The 22,974-nt window shown below is 40.1% G+C and overlaps 1 protein-coding gene across 4 annotated transcripts in view; it reads right to left on the bottom strand.

Annotated features, from left to right (window-relative positions):
• Positions 1-22,974, bottom strand: part of LOC106911581 (uncharacterized) — a 58,645-nt gene that overhangs the window by 5,595 nt on the left and 30,076 nt on the right. For 2 of the 4 annotated variants that reach the window (XM_088014690.1, XM_088014691.1), the window contains exons 12-19: positions 8,628-8,761; positions 8,205-8,352; positions 7,852-8,125; positions 6,206-6,455; positions 5,190-5,273; positions 4,751-4,874; positions 4,586-4,634; positions 98-1,747 (exon numbers count right to left, since the gene is read on the bottom strand). In XM_088014690.1, coding sequence (XP_087870816.1) covers positions 98-1,747; positions 4,586-4,634; positions 4,751-4,874; positions 5,190-5,273; positions 6,206-6,455; positions 7,852-8,125; positions 8,205-8,352; positions 8,628-8,761 — 2,713 coding nt within the window. The remainder of the gene's footprint in view (positions 1-97; positions 1,748-4,585; positions 4,635-4,750; positions 4,875-5,189; positions 5,274-6,205; positions 6,456-7,851; positions 8,126-8,204; positions 8,353-8,627; positions 8,762-22,974) is intronic. The other 2 variants (XM_088014688.1, XM_088014689.1) reach the window with 2 other exon arrangements.

Genomic DNA, 22,974 nt, shown 5'->3' with positions numbered 1-22,974 from the left:
ACAATACTAAAGTTGAAGCCGGAAAATAAAGAGTGAAGAGCCCACACCAGCTGACCCACTGAAGGAAGGAAGCTGTGACTGCAGAAGAACATCAGACCTGTTGGCTGGTTGAGCTGAGCAGAGGCTGTGGTCTGACTCTCTTACTCTTCACGGTCTGACTGGCTGCTGTTTTGGAGGGAGATCTGCCCTTGTTTTCTTTCACTCTTCCTTTAAGTTGAGCTCCATCAGATGAGGGATTTATGCTTTCCACACTGAGTTCCAGTTGCTTGATGGACTCCTCCAAACTGTTCATTGATTCTAAGGTGTTCTTGCGGAGCTCCTCCACCCGAGGGTACGACTTTGAGAGGCTTGTACCTGCAGTGATGTCTCTGTCAGAGGAATTGTCTGGGAGGAATTGTTGACTCACCTCATTGGTCTGTTTGCTTTCTGTGACTGGTCTGTTTCCTGCTTTCTGCTCTTCGTCACGTGCAACTATTTTAGAAACCTTTTTCCCTTTTTTGTTTGTTCCTGTTTGGATTACCTGGCTGAGGGCAGCCAGTTTGTTTTTGGGGAACTTTATACTAAATTTTTTTTTGGAGCACGTTTTCATGTTCATATTTGTCTGATCCTGGCCTTGGATTTTAGAAACAGAGTCACAAAATGATGCAGATTGAGGAGAAGTCTTCATGTTTCCTAAGATGTCAGAATCAGGTCCAGTGGGAGATTTTAATTTCAGATCTAGTTCTTCCTCCAGAGTCCTGTTGTGAGCCAGAAGCTCCTCATCCTCTTCCTCACACTCAAAGATGGTAGACAGAGGAACATAAAAGGGCTCAGGGTCCTCTATGAAAACTATCACAGAGTCTTCATCAGATTCATCATTATCTTGAAAACCACAATGAATATGTTCCATGTAAGAGCCTTCAAAATCCATCATATTACCTGGCTCCTCCTTACCAAACTGTGAACTAATGTGTGTATGGGGGATTCTATGAATACATTCAGGAGTCTGTGGAGAAAGAAGAGCTGCTCTGTCATCTGTAGCTGTGAAGATCAGGCTTCCTCCTTCTCTCCATGCTGGTTGATCCCTGGATCCTTGCAAAGCTGCATCTTGTTCCTGCTGCGTGCTGCTTGGCCCGTAGGCGACATCAGACGAACGAGAGAAAGGTTTGGGGACTGAAGGAGAAGTTTCATGTTCGTGAGCAGAACTCCAGAGCTGCTTTGGCCCTAACCTTGGCGACAGCTGGATCCGGCGCTTCTCATGAACATTTTCATTTTGTAAACATGAAACCAACATTCCATTCGCCTTCTCATCAAGAGGATTCTTGATAAATGCATTTGTCTGTTTAGGACTTTGATTTTGTTCTTTTAGAGGAATTACTAGCTTTTCAGCCACAGCTGAGGAGAGTATATGTCCAACTGCTTCGTCCTCCCACTGATCAGGCACGTTCATAACAAGAATATCTTCTGTCTGTTTGGCTGGAAGTGTAAGCAGCTCCCTCTCCCCTGTCCACACCTTCGCCACCGTGGTGCAGTTTAAGGAAGGCACTTGCTGAACCTCCATCTTGGCTAAACTTATTTTATCCCTGTGAAACGCTGTCACCACACCTGGAATCTGGGCTTTAAAAGAAGAGACGTTTGGATGTTCAAACTGAGGAGTGAACCTCTGTCCACATTTTGCCATGTCAGAGGGACACATTTTGGTAACGGGTGGAGGTGTCTTTCCATTTCCACTTGGCAGATGAATTATATTTGATATTTCTTTAGACACCTAAAATCAGAAAAAGTGACATTAAACTGGTTTTCATCCTAAAGTTAAAGACATGGGACTGTTTTCCTTAGAATTAGATCCCATTTGACTTGACAAACTGAAAAATCGTGTCATTGAATTCCTGAATATCAAGCAAATGATACAGTTAAACATTAATGTGGAATGTAATCAAAAAGTATAATTATGCTGACACATAAACTAAAAAATCTTTACTGTCTCACGTGGGAAACAACAGCACTGCCTGAATACTTTAGTTAGTCATTGTTTGATGTTAAAAGTATAAACCTCATTAGGCTTACATTAGACACATAACTGCAAAGTCAAAGATCCTGCAGGACTCAAACATGGTGCAAACTGTGCAAATGACTAGAAAACCTTTTGCAACAGAAAGTCCAGAGGCTCTTGAAGAACTGCCTTTTGGTTAAGGCAGAAAGGTGGGACTTTCTTACCACTTCCATAACTTTCTTGGATATGCTTCCTGGTGTGGTTTCAATGAAGATCCTGAGCTTGAGTACAGGAAGCAGCTGCAATGCTTCCTGGGTTTTATTAACTTACATAAAAAGCTTTATTGGTCCTGTTGCAGCCCCTCTGGCTGCTCTCAGCTCACTGAAAGGCCTTTTGTCTGATCCACAAAGACTATCAAGCCTTTCTGGCTACGCTCATACAGCAGTCTGAACGGACCAACTCCAGTCTTTCACCCCACCCCCAAAATCTGATTTGAACCACTTCTATGTGGAACCAAAATCTGAGAGTTTTCAAAGCATCTGCAGTCTGAACAACCATTGCCACATTTTATCCGACTTTTATCTTATTGATGCGAGACATAATTCTGCTCTATTAAAAGCCAAACATGGTAAATCTGTATGTAAATAATAGCTGAATTTTATAACTACGAAGTTTTTGAACTTATGAAAGCAGTCTGAGTCAGTGTCACTTTGACCGGTGGAAGCTCTGCGTTTAGAAAGGAGGCAAGGCAACAAAATGCAGTCAAGGTAGATTTATGCTGCAGGTCACATTGACAACAACATCCATTCCCTAAGTGAGACAAAGAAGCTGGTTTTTATATTTTGGGCAATTCCAACTCTCATACCAGGTAAAGGGGTTGTCAAAAAACAAAACAAGAAATAAACATTATTTACACAAACTTAACAAAACAACAAATGGTACCAATATATATTTACATGCATGCAAATCGTTAGAACTAAACTAATCTAAGGTCAATCAAAGAATAAATTGAAGTTAATCTAACGCCTCAGAGCATTACCCCTCTAATTGTAATGGTGTTGCTCCAGGAGCTTTCAGCAGAACCTTTGCTGCTCCACTCTACTGAGGTGTTAGCAAACACAAATTAAACCAATCTAGATCAGAAACAAACTGACCGTTTCCCCACATTCTCCCTGTAAAGGAAGGATGGCCAGTCCCTCTGCTGGAAGAATGTTTAACTAAATGTCACAATGTAACTGAAATAAAGAGCTGAAACAAAAAGCATTTGGCCTGTAAATAGATTCAACATAATGTCAATAATCATTTATTATGATTATTTAGTAAAGTGCATCACATCACAATCCCACCTCCTGGTTCGACTCCACATCCAAACAAACTTCTCGAGAGAAGGTGCAGTTAATGCTCCACTAAAGGCCGCTGCTATTGGTTGTGCTTTCTTTTTATTATCTTCCTTCCCCTTGTTATGATTTTGTGACACTCATGTTGGTCTCCATTGCTGAATAAACTTTCCATATAATAATATCTATTATTACTTCCATAAACAGAACGCTGCATTGTGACCTTCTTCTTCTGTGCATGCAGGTCATTTTGAGGTGATAAACCATTCACACTGAAGTGTGATTGCAGTCGCATTTAATTAGTAGTACAAACAACCACACACATAAAAAAAGGATTTCAAGACAAAAATAGGAATTAAGCATTAACAAATGCATAAGTAAAAACAAAGCAAATAATATCTGAGACTGGAAACAACTCTGGCCAAGTAGATCTAAAAATAAAAGTAAACAATGTGACTTAAGATCACAGAATCTAAATAAAAGTGCTTTGTGATGCACATGAAGCCTCACCTCTGACCTTTAACATTCATTTAACTTGTTGCCTGCCACAATAAAAATGTCATTTTTAATCTTCTGAATAAGAATGCAGCAACTTTCAGTGGATTTGACCAAATTTTCACAGGCAAAAGCCTCAAGTTCTCTTGTGATTGTGGCAGAATTTAAAAGAGAGAAATTCATGATTTGGGATTTTATACAATTTATCACCAACCATAACCCTAACCCATGGAAAATTCACCAAACATTCTTGCTTACATTTGTGACAAGTTATAAGACTGATAACTTGTCACAAATGTTATCCATGTTTTATTTTCTGAATAAAATATGGAAAAAGGACTAAGGTGAACAATTTTTGTCTACATTAACATTGTTTAATGTAGGTTATCAATGCTACCAATTAAAATACTTGATACTATGTGTAATTTGAAAAAGGTTACGAGTCATTTGAGTCTTGCTGTACTTGCACAGTATCCTAGTAAGTAGTGTTAGTTAATGACCACATTGTGCTACCTTTATATAATATTAAAATCATGCATCTTTGAGGAAAAACTAAACACAAAGAGTTTCACATATAGAAACCCAGAGAGTTTGACTCACTGAACTCATTCAAGCAGAGCAGAGAAATGTGGATGTACTGTTTTGTTGAAAAACTGTACAATCTTGTTTGTTCTTTTCTTCTTCACCATTTCGATTTTACTGTTTTACTGTGTTAGTTTCGTGTTCCATAAATAAAACTCACTGTAACATTCACCTTCCATTTCCTGGTTTTTGTCCCTACCTGAATCCCATCAGTCTCTCTGGAGGTGATGATGATTGGTTCTCCTGATCTAAACGAAGAAGAGACACTGGAAATAAGAACCACAACAGAAAGAGTAAAATATAAAAAGGACTGATAGTTCTTAGTTTGCCAGGATCTTCTTCTGATGCATGTTAATCCACTGACCTCTGTGGGGGAGGAGGGAACCTGCTGGCCTGCCTCTTGTTGGTGGAGCGGCGGCGTTTCTCTGCCTGTGGCCGCCTGCTGCTCTCTGCTGGTGGACAAACAGCTGCAGGTGGATCAGCAACGTCTAGAAAGCAAGAGAAATGTTGAAGCATTTCATTTTTAAGAATGCTTTGACAGTTACTATTTTAAATCCACATATCCTCCTGTGTTTATGGAACATAAAGTTTTGGCACAATGATGAGACACATGAACCTCTATCAGTTTCCATCTTTCTCTGATGTAAGTGTGATGAGGTTTATGTCCTTGTTACCAAATAATGCACAATACAGCGAATGACAATCATCAATCAAAAACATCTTTATGGAACCCATTAAACATAGCTAAGTAATAGATGTTAACATATTTAGAAAAGAATATATCTTACTATTTTCAATTTTACCTGTGTTTGAACTTCTTCTCTCCCTGGAGTCCACAACAACACTTTGCTTTAAAGTTGTGTTTTTCTGGGTTTCAGAAATATCTGCTGAGTTATTAACAAAAACATACAGTAAGCATTTATTAAAAGGTTGACTAATACTTATAAAAAATATTTTCAGCTAAAAAGCTATTCTGGAAAATGAAACAAATACTAATTATAATTTGTGGTAGTAAATAAGTATGCTTGGGGAAATAGCTAAATTTAGTCTCTCTGCTATAAACATAATTAACCCCTAATCCTAGCAGCAGACACTGCAAATAAGCCTGAGCTATAAATATTAAATTGTATGGTACTTCTTAATATTTAAACTTGTCATTATTCACATATCTGCAACTTGTGACTCTAGAGCCACAACTGGCTCTTTGGACTTTCCACAGTGGCTCTTAATAACTTTGACTAAAATTGATTTTTAAAAAAAATGGACGTTTTAAAAGAAGGTATAATAACAAATGCGGGTTTGAGATAATTTTTCAGTTTCCACATGAAATTGTTAGTTTAATTCTCACAAAAAAATGACACTAAAATTTCAAATCATTTTTATTTAGATCAATTTTTCTTGTTAAGTGGGAAGCTATGTGCAAATGTCAACATCCCACATAAGAAACTGTAGCCATAATTGTTTAGAAAAAGTTTTATGGTTTTCTTTATATAAAAATCTGAAAATATGGAGAAAAGAAGGTTGCTCTTTAAAAATTACAACAGATTTCCTGCAGCATTGATTGTCAAAAATTCTAAGATGTCCTTTTTCAAGTAGAGGCCCTATTTGTGGCTCTAACCCCTTTTTATTCAGATGGACTGTGGGAAAAACCCGTCTGTTTCATCCTGTCCTCAGTATACATTTCACCGCCTCCTGAACAGAGAAGTCCTTTGAAATTAAAACAAGCATTTAAGCAACCAAAAAGTAGAAGAAAATCATTCTACGAAGGGGAGCAGTCTGAAGTGCAGTTCTACTGTACTAACTGATTCTACAGGCCTACCTCCATGAATCAACTCCACAGGAGTGTTCTGCTGTGACGTTGATGCAGAGGGAGACTTCGTTCCTGAGGCAGTGTACTCTGGCACATCCACTATAGATTTTGTATCAGTGTTTGGTGTCTCCTGAAGGTGGACTGACTGGCTGTGACTGGGATCATTACTCTCCTGCTGGGGGTCTTGGCTGGTACTGGGCTGGTTTACGCTCCTGATATCTACACACACACTGCCCTCTGGAGTTGGTGTGTGTGTATTCTGTAGATAAGACAGAACAGAGTAACTCTGTGGGTGATGAACAGAAATATGAAGTGAGAGTGTAATCAGTTTCCAAAGCAAAATGATACATTGTTGACGTGCATCATCCATTCACACACAGATTCACAAGCTGATGGCGGTAAGCTACTGGATAGCAGCCACAGCTGCATGCATCAACGCCACTGGCCCTCTGACCAGCGGGGATCCAACCAGCAACCCACCAATTCCAGGGCAAACTCCTAGCACCATCACCACCATCACATAAACGGAAGATTTCCTTTTGTAATAAAACAAGATTCTTAGTCTCGCACATAATGTTTGAGGGGGGATGATGCTTTTTAACATCTTGTAAAACTAGTGTTAGGTTAAATAGCAACAGTTTGTTGCATTTGTATATTTAAGTATTTTTATTTCCAGACAGATTAGTTTACATTTCTATTTATCTGTTTTGTATTTCCTTGATGTATTAAACATATTGTATGATTTTGTATATATTTAGACAGACAGACAGACAGAAATAAGCTTTATTCATCCCTTTGGGATTTACTCTCAAGGAAATTGTGGTTCAGTCTCACACAGCACCAATACATCAAATCCATCCATCCATTTTCTCATTTTCTAACTCCCTTGTCCCTTAATGGGGTCAGGAGGTGCTGGTGCCTCTCCAACTAACATTCTGAGCAAGAGGCGGGGTCACCCTGGACAGGTCACCAGTCTGTTGCAGTACATCAAATCCTTAAACTATATACTGTATACACACACACACACACACGCATGTTTGTGTTGCTATCTTTGTGGGGACTTTCCATTGACTTCCATTCATTTCTACAGCCTAAACCTTACCTTTACCCTTTTCCTAACCCTATCCATCACATAACCTAACCCTAACCCTAACCAAAACTCAATTCATACCTTAGCCCTAACTCTGACCCCTGACCCAAAAACAGGGTTTCCCCTCGTGGGGACCAGGCTCCGGTCCCCACGAGGAGCAATTGGTCCCCACAACGTAGCATATGTCAGGAAAATCGTCCCCACAAGGTATTACAAACAAACGCACACACACACACACACACACACACACACACACACACACACACACACACACATATATATATAATTTTTAAAGTAGTGACTTTTTAAAGGTAAGTAAAAAATAAAATAAAAAATTCCACCCATCCCCCCCAAAAAGAAGAAGCAGAAAATGAGGAATATCATCTGTGATACTATCGACTTATTTAAAAGGTATATTGTGGTATCATTTTCTGGTAACATCGCCTAACCCTCCTTGATATAAAAGTTGCAGAATAACAAAATATAACCAGGAAACTAAAAGGATCATAAACTGTAGGTAGGCATGCTTGACCAGCTACAGTGAAGCCCATATTTTCTATGATACCTTGACTACACTGATCAAGTCTAGTCCATGACTGGCTGTCGTAGGAGAGCTGTTGTGTTGATTGGAGGTGACTGTGCTCTTCATTCTGCTGGGGGAGGCTGAGGCTCTTGAACTAGTCTCAGCCTGGCTCTTGGGTGGGGGGGCTTTGACTGAGTGCCGAGGCTGTGGTTTGGGTGAACTGCGTGTGCTCTGAGTCGTTGCTGTTTCCTGGTTGTGTATTTTCATGGGCTCCACTTGAACGGATCTTGCTGAGGGTGCTGAATCGGACACAAGTCTATGTAAAGCAAACAAAAGAGGGAAAGTCAACTTTTTCAGAACAGAATAGCTTAACTACAGAAAAAGTTGCTGAATACCTGCGGAGAGAGCTAAAAGATTCAGTCAGTACTTTGACCCTTTTCAACATGGAGTCCATCATGTGAGGTTCTTCTTTCAGGAAGCGCACTGCCTCCACTTCCAGCCTCAGCACTGAACGCATTTTTGCCTGCAGCACTGGGAATTCTCCTGGCAGAGAGACCAAACATACATACAGAAATATACAGAAACATACACTCATGAGACATCAAATGTGATTAGAGAAGAAAAACAAAGCATATTGTACCTGTATTTTTTAAGCTTAAAATTATATCAATAATATTTTGAAGTGTCTCTGTGTGTACCATTTTACCACCAAAAGTAACATGGCATATGCCAATACAGTGGCTGAATTTACATGAAAACTCAAACACTGATTTGTTGGCAAAATGAAGTGATGTGTGAGTTCAGTGGAACTGATCAACCTTTGAGGACAGCCAGAGCCTCTCCAAGCCTTCGCAGGCTGACTGCTCCCTCCTCCACATCTCTGAGTGTGAAGGATGGCTGGCCATGGACAGGAGACGAGTTTTCCAAACACTCCACAAAGTCTTCCAGTTCACTGTGGGAGGAACAAGACAGCTAAGGTGGGGAAATCATCATGTGATGTTTTTTTCTGGACAGCAGATGGTAGCAGAGACAAGCCTTAGGAACCTCCACAGTTTGTCTTGGTGTTCTTCTCATGAAGGTTTAACATCGAGAAGGAATCACTGTAACACTTTGTGTTAAATTCTGACTAACTTTTTAATTCTATATGGTCCGACAAGAAAGTTGGTATGAACTTTAAGCTGGAGGATTATTCAACTCTTGGTTTCTCTGCCACTCTTGTTTTTATGCATAGATTACAAACACCAAGAAAAAAACGTTTTTTATTAATTTTGACACATCTAAAATGCTCCTTTCATTTTGAAAGCAGCTAACATTGTGTCTTGGCTGCTTTCAATCTGCAGTTGGATTGGATGTAGCCTGACCATCACCTTCTTGCACTATTCTGCTGGATTCAAATATTGCCTCACAGCTTGTGCTTTCTCCCATTCACTTGAATTCCTCCAGTGGAATTTCATCCTGGCCAGAACAGAAAGAGAAGTCATGAACGATGACATCAACTTTTTTGCACTGTTTTAAAATCGTAGTCTGCCTGTAGCTGCAGCGGAAGAAGTGGAGGAAGCAATTCAGTCTATGTTGGCCACACATCCAGATATTGCTTTAAAGGGGCAGTATTATGTAAAATGTACTTTTTTGAGCTTTAACAATAATCATTTTTATTTATAGTGCCCTTTGAGTTTTCAAAATGAAATCTCAAATGATGATAGCAAGCTACTTTACAGTAGCCACAACTGTCCTGAAGCAGTCTGAAGGAAGTAAGGCTGCTATTTTACACCATTAACCCTTCTGATCAACAGCAGTAGGGAAGGTGGGTAAAGTGTCTTGTTCACAGACACAAACAATGAGGGCAGGAAAACCAGGAATCAAACCGGAGATCCACTGATTGCAGGGCGAACTCCTACCGCCTTCGCCACCATTGCTCCTTTACATTGTGTTGTAATGTTATTCCCTCATCAGAAACACACCTGGAGTGTTGTCTTGAGTATTTTATGCATGTTTGAGAAATCATTTAACCTCCAATGGAAAACATTCAGCTGTCTAAAATGCCTGGGTGCAGCTCCCCCACTCAGCTCCTTCAGACTAGCCAGCAGCAATTAGCAGACACCTGTAGGAATAGTGCCTCAGCTGAGCTCATCATAGGAGTATCTTCTCAGTGAAATGCTGGTAAAAACATTGTTAAAGTGTTAATAGAGGGGTCATGTTGTGATGACTTCCTGAAGTCATCAGAAGGTGAAGTTTCAGAAAGAACTGGAGTTCTTAAAGAGACAGAAGCACAATTTTAATCAGTAAGGCAAATTTCTTTTAAGTCATATTTGATATATGTAGCATTTGTATAACAACTGAAGGTAACATAGTTTCTTGATTAAGCTAAAAAATTGCACTATTTGCCGGGAAAACATAACACTACACCTTTCACATTAACAGCACTTCTCTCTTCACAGTGGAGGATGGTTGTTTACAGTGCAGGCAATTTACTGTTAAGCTTCATAGCTTTGAACGTGAGTATTAAATATGGGCAATTATTATCGATTGGGTAAAATTTTAAACTTCAACAGAGTCTAAACCTTGAGCTAGTAATCATTGCTAAATTGCAGAGAGCTCAGGCTTTCTGACCATCTGACCAAATGTAGGACAAGGGGCAGGTTTTTACCTGAGTAGATTGGGTGGTGAAATTGTATTAAAGTGGCCCTGGGTATGCAGCAGTCTTTGAAAACTATAAGTTATTTAATGTGCTCAATGTTTTATTCAATTCAGTAAAGAAAATACTTTGCTTATTTCAAAGGAAAATTAAATGTTATCATAATTCATATCATCCATGTATCTTCAAGGAGTCATTGTGGATGGTGATACTGTGGGCAGGAAGGATCTCTGGTTGCCATCAGAATTGCAACGTATCCAAAGACCATGTAGGTCACACTTTGTATTTGTTTATTTAAAAAAATATATCTAAAAATCAAGCTCTGCTGTTTTCTCCTGGTGCATTGAGTTCTAACTAGTAACAACCACTCAGAGCCTGGAGGCGGGTCTTAGCACTCCTCCCTCTCCCCTTGCTCTCTGCTACCACTACAGCTTTTTCCTGTCAGTACATCTTGTTGTGAATGCTCAGGCTAGTTAGCATAGCCACCTAACAGCAGATAAATGGTTTTGTTGCAGTGTAAGTTGTCATTAGCCAATAGCACATTTAGCAGAAAGTAAATGAGGTTGAGGGGCAGTATTAAGCCCCTCCCACTGGCTCTCATTAGTTGTTTTTGATCGGAAAAAAACAAAAGCATGTTTTTGTCTTCAGTGGACAATAATAACTCCAGGAGGAGGTGGAGGACATCGATCCTTTCACAGCTTATCTGTCTCATAACAAACTGTCACAACATGGTGACAGTTTTAAAAATATTCTTTATAAAAGTTTCATATATATATATATATATATATATATATATATATATATATATATATATATATATATCAGATGAGCTGATATACAACTGATCCTTGAGATGCTTGGCTATAAGAGCAACTAAGAGACACAATATCCACCATGGCAAAGACGGTTAGAGGCTAAAATCAAGATAACAAGGAGGGAAGTGAGCCAACTGTCAGAGCTCCAAAGGGGTGCAATAAAATGATCAGTACCTAAGAAGTACAGCCAGATGCCCATACCTGAAGACTCAAAGGCTCCAAGCCTTGGCCAGCCGCCTAAAGAGATACACGAGAGAAAATGAAGCCAGGAGGATTAACCGGCTCTTCTCCACCCAACCAACTAAAGTGTACTCTCAGTGGCAGGGTAATAACAACAGAGCAGACCCACCAAGGCTGGAGACTGGACAATACTGGAAAGGCATATGGGAATGGGAGACGTCCCACAACAGCAATGCACAGTGGCTAACCTCTCTACGAGAGGACCACAGCAACCTCCCTGAGCAAGCTGCGGTAACCATCACTGTGGCAGATGTCCAAGAAAGAGTCTTGGGTATGAAAAACTGGACAGCACCAGGACCTGACATGATCCATGCCTACTGGCTAAAGAAACTCACTGCCCTCCATGAGCGACTGGCAGCTCAACTGAACCAGCTGCTACAAAATGGGACTCACCCTGAATGGTTAACTGAAGGGTGTACAATCCTGATCCAGAAGGATCCCTCAAAGGGTTCAGTCCCATCCAACTATCGGCCAATAACCTGTCTCTCTACAACATGGAAGCTCATATCAGGCATCATAGCGGCTAAGATAAGTGGGCACATGGATAAATACATGAGCACGGCACAGAAGGGCATCGGCATAAATAGCAGAGGAGCCAAACACCAACTCCTTGTAGACCACACAGTCGCCCGAGACTGCAAAACCCGACACACCAACCTGTGCACTGCTTGGATTGATTACAAGAAAGCCTATGACTCAATGCCAAACACTTGGATCATTGAATGCTTAGAGATGCTTGCACAAGTGTCCATCAAATGTGGCATATACCAAGGAGATGCTCTGACCCCACTGCTGTTCTGCATAGGCCTGAACCCCCTCAGCCAAATCATCAACAAGACTGGCTACGGATACCGACTCAAGAATAGGGCCACAATCAGTCACCTCCTCTACATGGATGACATCAAGCTGTACGCCAAGAGCGAGCGAGACATCGACTCACACTGATCCACACCACCAGGATCTACAGCACTGACATTGGGATGTCATTCAGACTAGAGAAGTGTGGCCGGATGGTTACAAAGAGAGGGAAGGTCGTCCACACAGAAGGGGTCTCACTCCCAGAAGGAACAATAGCAGACATTGAGGACAGTTACAAGTACCTGGAAATACCACAAGCAAATGGCAACCTTGATGAGGTCACAAGGAAAGGAGCCACAGCCAAGTACCTCCAACAAATAAGGCAAGTCCTGAGAAGCCAGCTCAATGGCAAGAACAAGATCCGTGCGATAAACAGCTATGCCTTATCAGTAATCAGATACCCTGCAGGAATAATTAGCTGGTCAATGGAGGAGATAAAGACCATGGATGTTAAGACTCGGAAGCTACTAACCATGCATGGAGGGTTCCACCCCAGATCCAGCACCCTGAGACTGTACACAAGCCGTAAGGAAGGAGGCAGAGGACTAGTGAGTGTGAGAGCCACTGTCCAGGATGAAACATCCAAGATCCATAAATACATCAAGGACAAAGCCTCAACGGACGATGTGCTCAGCGAATGTCTCAGACAATGGGGAACAGAGGACGAGGTGCTGGAGGTACCATCATGGGAGGACAAGCCCCTACATGGGATGTACCACCGACAAATAACTGAAGTGGCTGATATCAGGAAATCCTACCAATGGCTGGAAAAAGCTGGAAAAATAAGGAGCAGGAGAAACTGGAGAAATACCAGGGCCTCAGAGAGGAACTGGAAAAGGCCTCGAAGGTGAAGACCACAGTGGTGCCTGTGGTCATCGGGGCCCTCGGGGCAGTCACCCCCAAACTGGAGCAGTGGCTACAACAGATCCCAGGAACAACATCAGACATCTCAGTCCAGAAATGTGCAGTTCTAGGCACAGCCAAGATACTGGAGGAGAACCCTCAAGCTCCCAGGCCTCTGGTAGAGGACCCGAGCTCAGAGGATGAAAGAAAGAGAGAGAGCTTTAAAGAAATAAAGCTTGAATATGTGGTTACAAAAATACTTCTTGGTTTATTAATTTTATATTCAGCCACATATGTATGAATATACTTCAGCAATCAATATTTATTTCTGCCTATACAATTATATGAGCTTGAAACATCCAACCAAAATCATGCTACTGAGATATCATGCTACAGTGTGAACAAATAAAGTAGTCTGAGGCAACCTAAACCACTAGCAGAAAGTGCTCTTCCTTTTAGTATAACATTCATTTGAATAATAAATGGCTGCAGACTCTGCATACTGCCATCACAACCTGAATAAAACCCAATTCAGTCTGATGATCCTTGAAATGTTAAAGCATAGTAGGCTGGACACAGTGCAGAATGATGCATCATGAAAACACACACAGACATGTGAAGTCTACTGAAAGGTTTGCAGTGCCTCGACTTTCAGTCGTAAATAAACTAGTTTATTAACTAATGCAGACATTTACTGAGATTTTCTTCACCCATCATTCCCTGTAGAAAAGTTTACGACTGAAGCCAGAGTTAGCTTGGCACATTGGTATTTCTCCTAATAATGTTGGATCTGATTTAATGTCTAGAGAGGTGATTGTATCACACTAATCCAAAGACTCCTACTTGTGGTCCCAGTGATTCTTGAGAATAGGGACAAAATGGGTTTTAATTTTCCCATATTTTTTTTATTATTTCTCAACCTTATGTATGCAAATATGACAAATAATGTTTTGGAACTGTAAAGATGCTAAGGTACAGGCTCCCAGTTGCAAATTTTTTTAAAAAATTACATTTTTAATCGACCTGACCCAGAACTTTGTCATCACCATCTGACAAAAATAAATCTAAAATGATTTTTAAAATACCCCATTAGTGATATTTTTACTCATTTTACAGACACATGCTTCTCAAGAAACAAAAAACATATTATTTAAAACAAAAAACAACAAAAAGTCCATCTGATGGAGTTGACAGTTCATGACGGAGTTGACAGAACTGAAGGTGATGACAAACTAGTGAATAAAATGAAAAACTTGATACATGTGAAGTAATGCAATTTATGTAAAATACATTAAAATGAATTAACTGCACATTTAGTGAGATTTGACAACAATTTAACTGAAAGAGTCAGAAAAACTCTGATGGAGTTGACATCTGACAGAGTTGGAAAAAAAGCCAAACTACCTCAATTTATAGGATGTTATTCTGAAGGAGGCCATATTGTAGCTCATCAGGTCCATGAAATCTTTACAACATACCAAAATTAAGCTTTTATTTCACAAAATTTCATCAAAGTTTTGTAAATTGTCAGTTATGGAGTTGACACATCATGGTTGTGACGAGCAACTTAGGAATAAAACAGAAGAAGAAACTAAAGAATAACTTAAGCTAACCGGAGCTAACTAGCCCTCCTAGCAAAGGAAGAGAAAAGACGATGTCATGGGGTCCTCAGAAGTTCTGGTGCCCCCCAATAATGCCTGATTTTTTTTACATTCTTTTCATGTCTGACGGTGTTGACAAAAACTAAGGACAAATTTAAACGGAGTTGGAAAATATCTAAAAATTATTTTTAATTCAATTTATCGATACTTTTATATTTATTTATATGACTACTTTTACTTAATAGTCATTATATATAAATTTAGTATTTCTTTAATTGTTTTAAACTATTATAATATATTGAGTTCTGCTCCTGGACAAGGGCTTTTACAGGCATCATCCACCGACTACAATGTTTAAAATAAAAAAATATTCAGCAAATAACTGGAAAATATACATTGTTGTGCTCACATGACCCAGGTTAGTTTAGTTAGATATTTGAAAAATATATATTTTGTGTATATTTTATCCAAATTTGGTGCTTTATCCATAGGACCTGTTTTGTCCCTATTCTCAAGAATCACTGGGTCCTCAATAAATCTCAGCCCTCTGCTAGTAAAGTCATCTGAGGTATGGACTTAATGTGTAGCATGCTAACATCAGAATGAGCTCTGACATCTCTGGAAGACCATGTCACACTGGATCAAATCACCTCCCATCCTCTACGCCTCTATTTTTAACAATATGGGTCCTCCCAGTTTCTGTATGCCTACAGTTGTTTTTTTTTTCCTTGCATGTCACCAATGATTTTAATTCAGTTGCAGTTCTGCCACTATGCATGACATCAGAACAAGCATGCAAATGCCCAAAATAGGTCTGTTTTGCTGCTTCCTGTTCATTGACCCTCAAGTGAGAGAACATATTTAATATGTAGCAGAACTGAAAAAAACAGGATTATGATGACTAAATGAGGATCTTTTAGAACTGTTACCAAGACAATGTCTATTTATGTCACCCTGTCATGCGTGATTAGAAGAGGCTCTTGTAACAACACAGTATATATCTGTTGTGACAGTCTCTGAGTATCACAAAAAGTGAGAACTACACAATTTTAAAAAGAAACTGAAGCATTCTTTGAAAGCAATTAGACTTAAACTCTGCTAAAAGAAGGAATATCTATTAAGGAATCCATTGTAATCTGAAGGCAATATGGACATTTTCTCCATTACACATTTTCTATCCATTATGAAATGAAGATAGCTCCAAATTATTCAAGGGAAAATTTGCCAATGCACATTAGCAAATGTGCATTGGCAAATGTTATTTGCAGAACATATCAAATCAAATCAAATAATATTTTATTTGTATAGCACATTTCAGCAGCAAGGCTTTTCAAAGTGCTTTACATCACAACAAACACAAAAACACAAAGCCATGCAACATAGACTCAATAATCAAAACATCACATTAAGTCAAGTGCCATCATTAAATTTGTAATTGATTACATTTCAAATAAAACTCTAACCAGCTGGGTTTTAGTCGAGATTCAAAGGAAGTCAGTGTTTCAGCTGTTTTACAGTTTTCTGGAAGTTTGTTCCAGATTTGTGGTGCATAGAAGCTGAATGCTGCTTCTCCTCGTTTGGTTCTGGTTCTGGGGATGCAGAGCAGAACCAGAACCAGAACCAGAACCTGAGGGGTCTGGAAGGTTGATACAACAGCAGATATTTAATATATTGTGGTGCTAAACCGTTCAGTGATTTATAAACTAACAGTATTTTAAAGTCTATTCTCTGAGCTACAGTGAGTCAGTGTAGGGACTTTAAAACTGGTGCTATGTGCTCCATCTTCCTGGTTTTAGTGAGAACATCAGCAGCAGCTTCTGGATCAGCTGCAGCTGGAGGATTGATCGGTAAATAACACTTTTTAATGCAAAGTTGCTTTAAAAGTAGCATTAAAGTCCATTAAAAGTGCCAACTTTGCATGATTTTGTAAATAATGACAATTTAATGCAACGTTGGCACTTTTACAGGACTTTAAATGCAACTTTTAGAGGGTTTGGAGCTTTGTGGGGTGGATGTGTTGGTCTTGCCTCATTGTTGATGTTTGAAGGCGAGGTTTCCCTTAGAGCACATGTGTCAAACTCAAGGCCCGCCATGTCATTTTATGTGGCCCGCCCCAGCATTTTATAGGCCGATGATTTACTTAAAATAGGTTTTGAGCACAAATTGACTACAAACTACATCTCCCACAATGCATTCCGATTTTTACCAGCCAACATTACGGCTTCTCGCCACTAGAGAGCAGCAGAGTCACCTCAAGCTGCTTATTGATTTTACCAGCGAATAAAACTGAGACATCGACAAGCTAACATCAAAATGTCCAAGAAAAGAAAAATCAATTTACAAGTAAGACTGTGAATGAAGATGTGTGTGAGTTGGTGTCAGGGCGGCAGGTGGCGCTAGACGTTATCTTGACCGACAATATAAAAAAAAAAATTAAAAAAAATCGGTCATGTACTATTTTTATCCGTGAAATTACAATCATATTAACATCGACTATTTATTTGCATTTTATGCGGTTTAGTTAATATTCACCGTGAATCCAGATCCCATCACAAATTAAGCAGATAAATGCATCCACATCTAAGCGACTTCACATTTCTAAGTCTTCACAGCGGCGGAGCCGCGTCCGCAGTGGTTGAGCTGCGGACTGCGCATGTTACAGTCTAATTAACTTTTGCATCATCATTTATTTCCTCCAGATAAACTACCGGCTCCTCAAATGGATTAACACAACGTTGCATTCTCTTTAGTTTTCTCTGGTCTGTAATGGAGTCTTGAATTTTCAACCAAAAGTTTGTAATGCGCTTCCTAACCATTTTTTATTTGTAAGAATTTATTTTACTTTTTAGCCATTTAGCAAAGACTCTGTAGAACCATTTGTCTCTGCTAATGACATCTGCAATATATTTTTTTGATCCCAAGCTTAGTTTATGGACTGAACAGACAGAAACAGTCAAAATTATACATTTTGAACTGTTGATTTTATTTTTGAACCATTTTTTAATTTTGAAGTGTTGATTTTATTTTTGAACCATTTTTTTTTAATTGCAAAGTGTTGATTGTATTTTTGAACTATTTTAATGTGATTATTGAAACCTTATTTATATTGAAGTGTTGTTTTTATTTTTGAACCCTTATTTATTTTGAAGTGTTGATTGTCTGAAAGACCTTACACATGAATTGGCCCATACGGGGTTTGAACCAATGACCTCTGCATTACCAGCACCGTGCTCTAACCTGCTGAGCTAACTCACCTACCTTACAAACTGTTGAGTTTCCATGGATTTAAGAAGAATTTAGATGATCTTACCACAATGAAGATTTGATAAAAGTGCTTATATTCTAATGTTTTTCGAAACAACATACATAATATTTTATTTTCCAGAGATTTTGTATTTTGAAGTGTTGGTTGTATTTCACAGATATTTTTTTATTTTATTTAATGTGTTAATTTTATTTTTGAACCATCTTTTATTGGTAAGTATTGATTTTATTTCATAGCCATTTAGCCAAGTCTCTGTAGAACCATTTGTCTCTGCTAATGACATCTTCAATACATTTTTTGATCCCAGGCTTAGTTTATGGACTGTAATGTTAAATTAGGCACAATTATAAGTCTGACAGTTTGTTCATCAAGTTACTGTGCTCTCTGAGAGGATCTGTGGTATAAGTATTTGACATTGTTCCATGCCCATCATTGACATTAGTCTCTAACAAAATGTGGATCATCTACCAGGAACACTCCAAAGAGCATGAGTTTCTGTAGTGTAGTGGTTATCATGTTGGCTTTACACGCAAAAGGTTTCTGGTTCGAAACCAGATGGAAACAGATTTTGCATGTTCTATTCATCACAGGTGTTTACTAAAGGTCAACAAGGGTTCTGTGGTGTCATGGTCTGTACTCAGAATCTAGGCATCTGAGTGCAAACCTCAGTTGAAATTTTCATGTTGCATCTCACATCATCAACTTTGGAACCTCAAACTGAAACAAAGCAGAGAAGTTCAGTTCCTGTAGTGTAGTGGTTATCATCGTTGCTGGTTCAAAACCAGACAGAAATGGTTTTTGTAGGTTATGCATCTCTTGGGGTGCAGTGAGACAACAAGAGCCTTCCTCTTTCATGATGGTTCATTTGCCAATTGACTTCAATGTCGGCTTCTTTGAAATCGAAGCTACTTTACTTCAATTACCAATTGGCAGTTCTATGGCGTAATGCACATGTGTCTACATCTACATTTTTCTTGTAGTGACAAAAACCACTGACTGAGGCCCCAATAACTTTTAATAAATTAAATTAAGTGACTTCACTTAAATTAGCATCACTTCAGCCGCTGGGGTCTGAACAACTTCCTCCTGGTTCCCATCTGCAGAAAAATCTGTGCTAATTCATCAGTCAGTTGGATCTGTCTGATCCAAACAGATCAACTGAACTCTGTGAGTGTTTTACCCTGTGCGGTCCGGTGTGCGCTTTTACCAGGATTTTTATTTTTTTGTTTTGCATGGTTTCGCTTCTCCAAACGGACAGATGTTACGTCTGCAGCTCCTCCAGAACGCCGCTCTCCTGGGTAACGTGCACCAAGGCTCCGTTTGTTAAATCCGCTGGATGAGTTTCTCCCAGCGGTTTCTAAGTCTTCGCAGTCCGCAGTGGTTGAGCAGTGGATTGCGCATGTTACAGTCTAATTAAGTTTTGCATTGTCCACAACGTTGCATTCTCTTTAGTTTTCTCTGGTTTGTAATGGAATTTAACGCGCCATTTCAACCAAAGGTTTGTAATGCGCTTCCTAACCAGACGCTCCAAAGCGTCCGGTCCATAAATCTTCAACACGCCGTCAGCTCCCGGTCAGAAAGACGCATTTAGTTCAGAGACCATGAGATGATATTCAGAAAGGATATTTTAAATTAATAGATTTCAGTTGCCTCTGAGACTAAATCTTTGCGTAAAGTCTATAATGTCTGCCCATGTGACTTGTTTTTATTATTTGTTTGCTTACCTTTAAATACTGATTTAAATATTGTAATTTTTAAACTGAGCAGTAATTTTACATCCATGGAAACTCAAATGTAATATTTAAAACTTCAATACATAAAATCAGTTATTTAACAATATGAGGTGTTTCATTTATTTTTAACATTGTATTTTTATACATTTATGCTAGAGGTGCCCAAGTCTAGTTTTCCAGAGCTACCATCTGCAGCTTTAGATGCATTCCTTCTCTAACTCACCTGGACCATTGACTCATTATAAGCCTCTACAGAACTGACTGAGGGAAGTCAACCTTTTGTCTGGGGTGTTTTAGCAGGGATGCACTCCTGATTTGTACCGTCAATGTGGCCCGTTGAGGGGGGCCAATATGCTGAAGTGGCCCTCGGTGAAATTGAGTTTGACACCCCTGCCTTAGAGGCTCAGGCTGAAGTGCAGAAAATCTGTTTTTCAGTGGGATTCCCATGGAGTCAGAATGTTTTGAGGCTTGGTCTGGTCACTTTGTCCTTGGGAGCGGGGTCAGTGGAGCCGTTTTGGTTCCAGCTGCTTGTTTATTTTTCTTTGGCGGAGCAGGTGTTGAAGTTGAAGGTGGGTTTTGGCTCAGAGCCGGCCACGCTGATTCGTCCAGGTGAGGCGTTGTCTCTGTTCGTCGTCTCATGGGATCTGCAGTGTAAGACTTTTGTTTCGGCTTGGAACCCTGAGCGTTCCAGGGTGAGCTGCTTGATGCGGGGTGTACGACCTCACCGTTGATTTGAGGAAGAGTTGTTTCATTTCCATGGGTAGCGTTGATCTCACAGTTCATCTCCATCCATTGAATCTTCATTTCTATAGACTGAAGTCGTTGTATAATACTGCTAATGTCCCTGGGGTCAAACAGAGGCATTTTACCCTGGTTCAACTTGGAGGTGAAGAAAAGCAAGGTAAAAATAAAAGTAAAAAAAATTCCCCAGTCCTTAGGTTTGAAGTAATTATGATGTCGATAATGTAAATATAACTATAAAAACTGTGACTTTAAAAATAACTCACAGGCAAAGTTATCAGTAAGGAGAGAGAGAGCAGGATGAGCTGCTCCTCCTTCAGCTGTTAGAGCATTCTAAGGCAGCTGAAGTAGCAATTTGTTTTGAATATCTAAAATATTCAAAACAAATTGCAGCTTAGAAGGCTGAAATGCCTAGGCACAATGATGCTTAACACACTATTGATTGGTTTTTGCAAAGCAGCCATTCATTTTCCCTGGCACTAACTGGCTCATTGCCCTGCGACAGACTGGCGATCTGTCCAGGGTGACCCCGCTTCTCACCCAAAATGTTCGCTGGAGATAGGCCCCAGCACCCCTCCCAACCCCACTAGGGACAAGGGTGTTAGAAAATGGATGGATAACTGGCTCATGACAGTCATGACATTAGCACACCCTTCACTGGATTAAGAACCATCCTGTAGAAAGGGAGAAGCATCAAGCTGAAGTGGCTTGGCAGAGACTGAATATTTTGAGAAAATGGAAACTGTCGGGCCCCACCTCTCACCCGGAGCATTAGCTGCAGATAGGCACCAGCAACCCTCCTGACCCCACTAGGGATGAGGGTTTATGTATTTATGTATGTATGTATGTATGTATGTATGTATGGATGTATGGATGGATGGATGGATGGATGGATGGATGGATGGATGGATGGATGGATGGATGGATGGATGGATGGATGGATGGATGGATGGATGGATGGATGGATGGATGGATGGATGGATGGAAACTGTCTGGTTCTGGGATTGTTTAGGTTTTTTTTTTGCCTGCTGCTTCTTTGTTCTCACTACTAGATGACGACCGGAAGCTGCTCCATGGAGAGTTTGTCTGCCGACCCTCCGGGTGTGTCCACTCCTGTAGACTCTCCGACACCTCTTTGACACCTGAGTGTTTGTCTATTTTGAAACGGTCTTGCATGTTCTGAGCCTTCCCCCTGAGCTGACTGGGAGAAGCTACTCACCTGCAATCCTTCTCGTGATGCCGTGGTTGTTAACCATCGGATGCCCGAGTTCTCCTTCATCTACTCCTGTCAAGACGTTAGTCAAAGTTCCCAATTCACAGTTGGCCATCAGTCCTCTCTGCCGAGTCAGAACCTACCTGTCCTCCCTCCAATGCAGCCTCTGGTGCCTCCTCCAGGAATCCTCAGTCTACCACTCCACTGGAACTCAGGATTGGAACCCCCTTCCTTTGTGAAGAATCCAAACCCCCCCAGAACCTGCAAGTTCCTCACCCCAAGCGAAGCTCCTCCGATTCTGAAGTAAGAACGTTCCGTCCTACTGGTCTGACAAATCCTATGTACCTTGAATGCCTCACTGATTTCTCCCTCTTCTCCACAGAGAATCACACAAACCCCTGCTTATCCAGTTCAGAATGCATCTGTTAATTCTGTTTATTAATTTGCATCTAATAAACAGAATCATTTTATCTACTCTCCTCTGGTGTTCTGTATGTGGGTCAGGAATCTGAACTCAAACATGACAGAAACAAAATCCCTTCTAACAACATTATTCTATTGAGCTGTGATAAAGAGTGTATGTATTCTTCATCTCACATTCAAGCTCCAATACAGTAGCCAATACAGGACTTTGAGAAGGGAAGGTATGTTAAATCTTCTGCAGAGCCAGTATAGGAAAAGGGCTCTGACCATAGTGAGAGACAGGGTAACCACTGGCCTGGTAAAAACCAGTGTCTCGTTCTACGCTTTGCTTCATGCGCAGGGTCTGGGTCCTGAGATTTTGAGAAATGGTGGCTTCCTGAGAAACGTGACCTCTGTTGAAGTTTTAAATTTCACCCCATCGCTAACGTTTGGTACCAGTTTGGCCCTATGAAGCTTACCACAAATTGCTTTTGCTGTAAACAACCATCCTCCACTGTGAATCGAGGAGCACCGTGCTGAGCCAGGTGACCGTTAACATTAATTACATATTTGGAAGTGTGACCAACTTGATTACAAATTTACTGCAATTGCTAAAACTACAAACACACTGCAATTCTAAACCATTGCATAAAATCAACATCATCATTCACAACTTCTCCTTCTGTTCACTGATTGGCCAGTAGAAAATTTAATAGTGGAAATCAAATAAATGTTAGAAAGCCCAGACTGTCTGTGAAGAGATTTGAATCAAGTGTAATTGTATAGGAAGGCAGTGAGCAGGCGAGATAACCACCTTAC

This window comes from Poecilia mexicana, unplaced genomic scaffold (genome assembly GCF_051168715.1).
Source record: "Poecilia mexicana isolate PSO_F unplaced genomic scaffold, ASM5116871v1 scaffold_17, whole genome shotgun sequence".
NCBI classification, from domain to species: Eukaryota; Metazoa; Chordata; class Actinopteri; order Cyprinodontiformes; family Poeciliidae; genus Poecilia; species Poecilia mexicana.
This window is presented reverse-complemented; position numbering and strand designations above follow the sequence as displayed.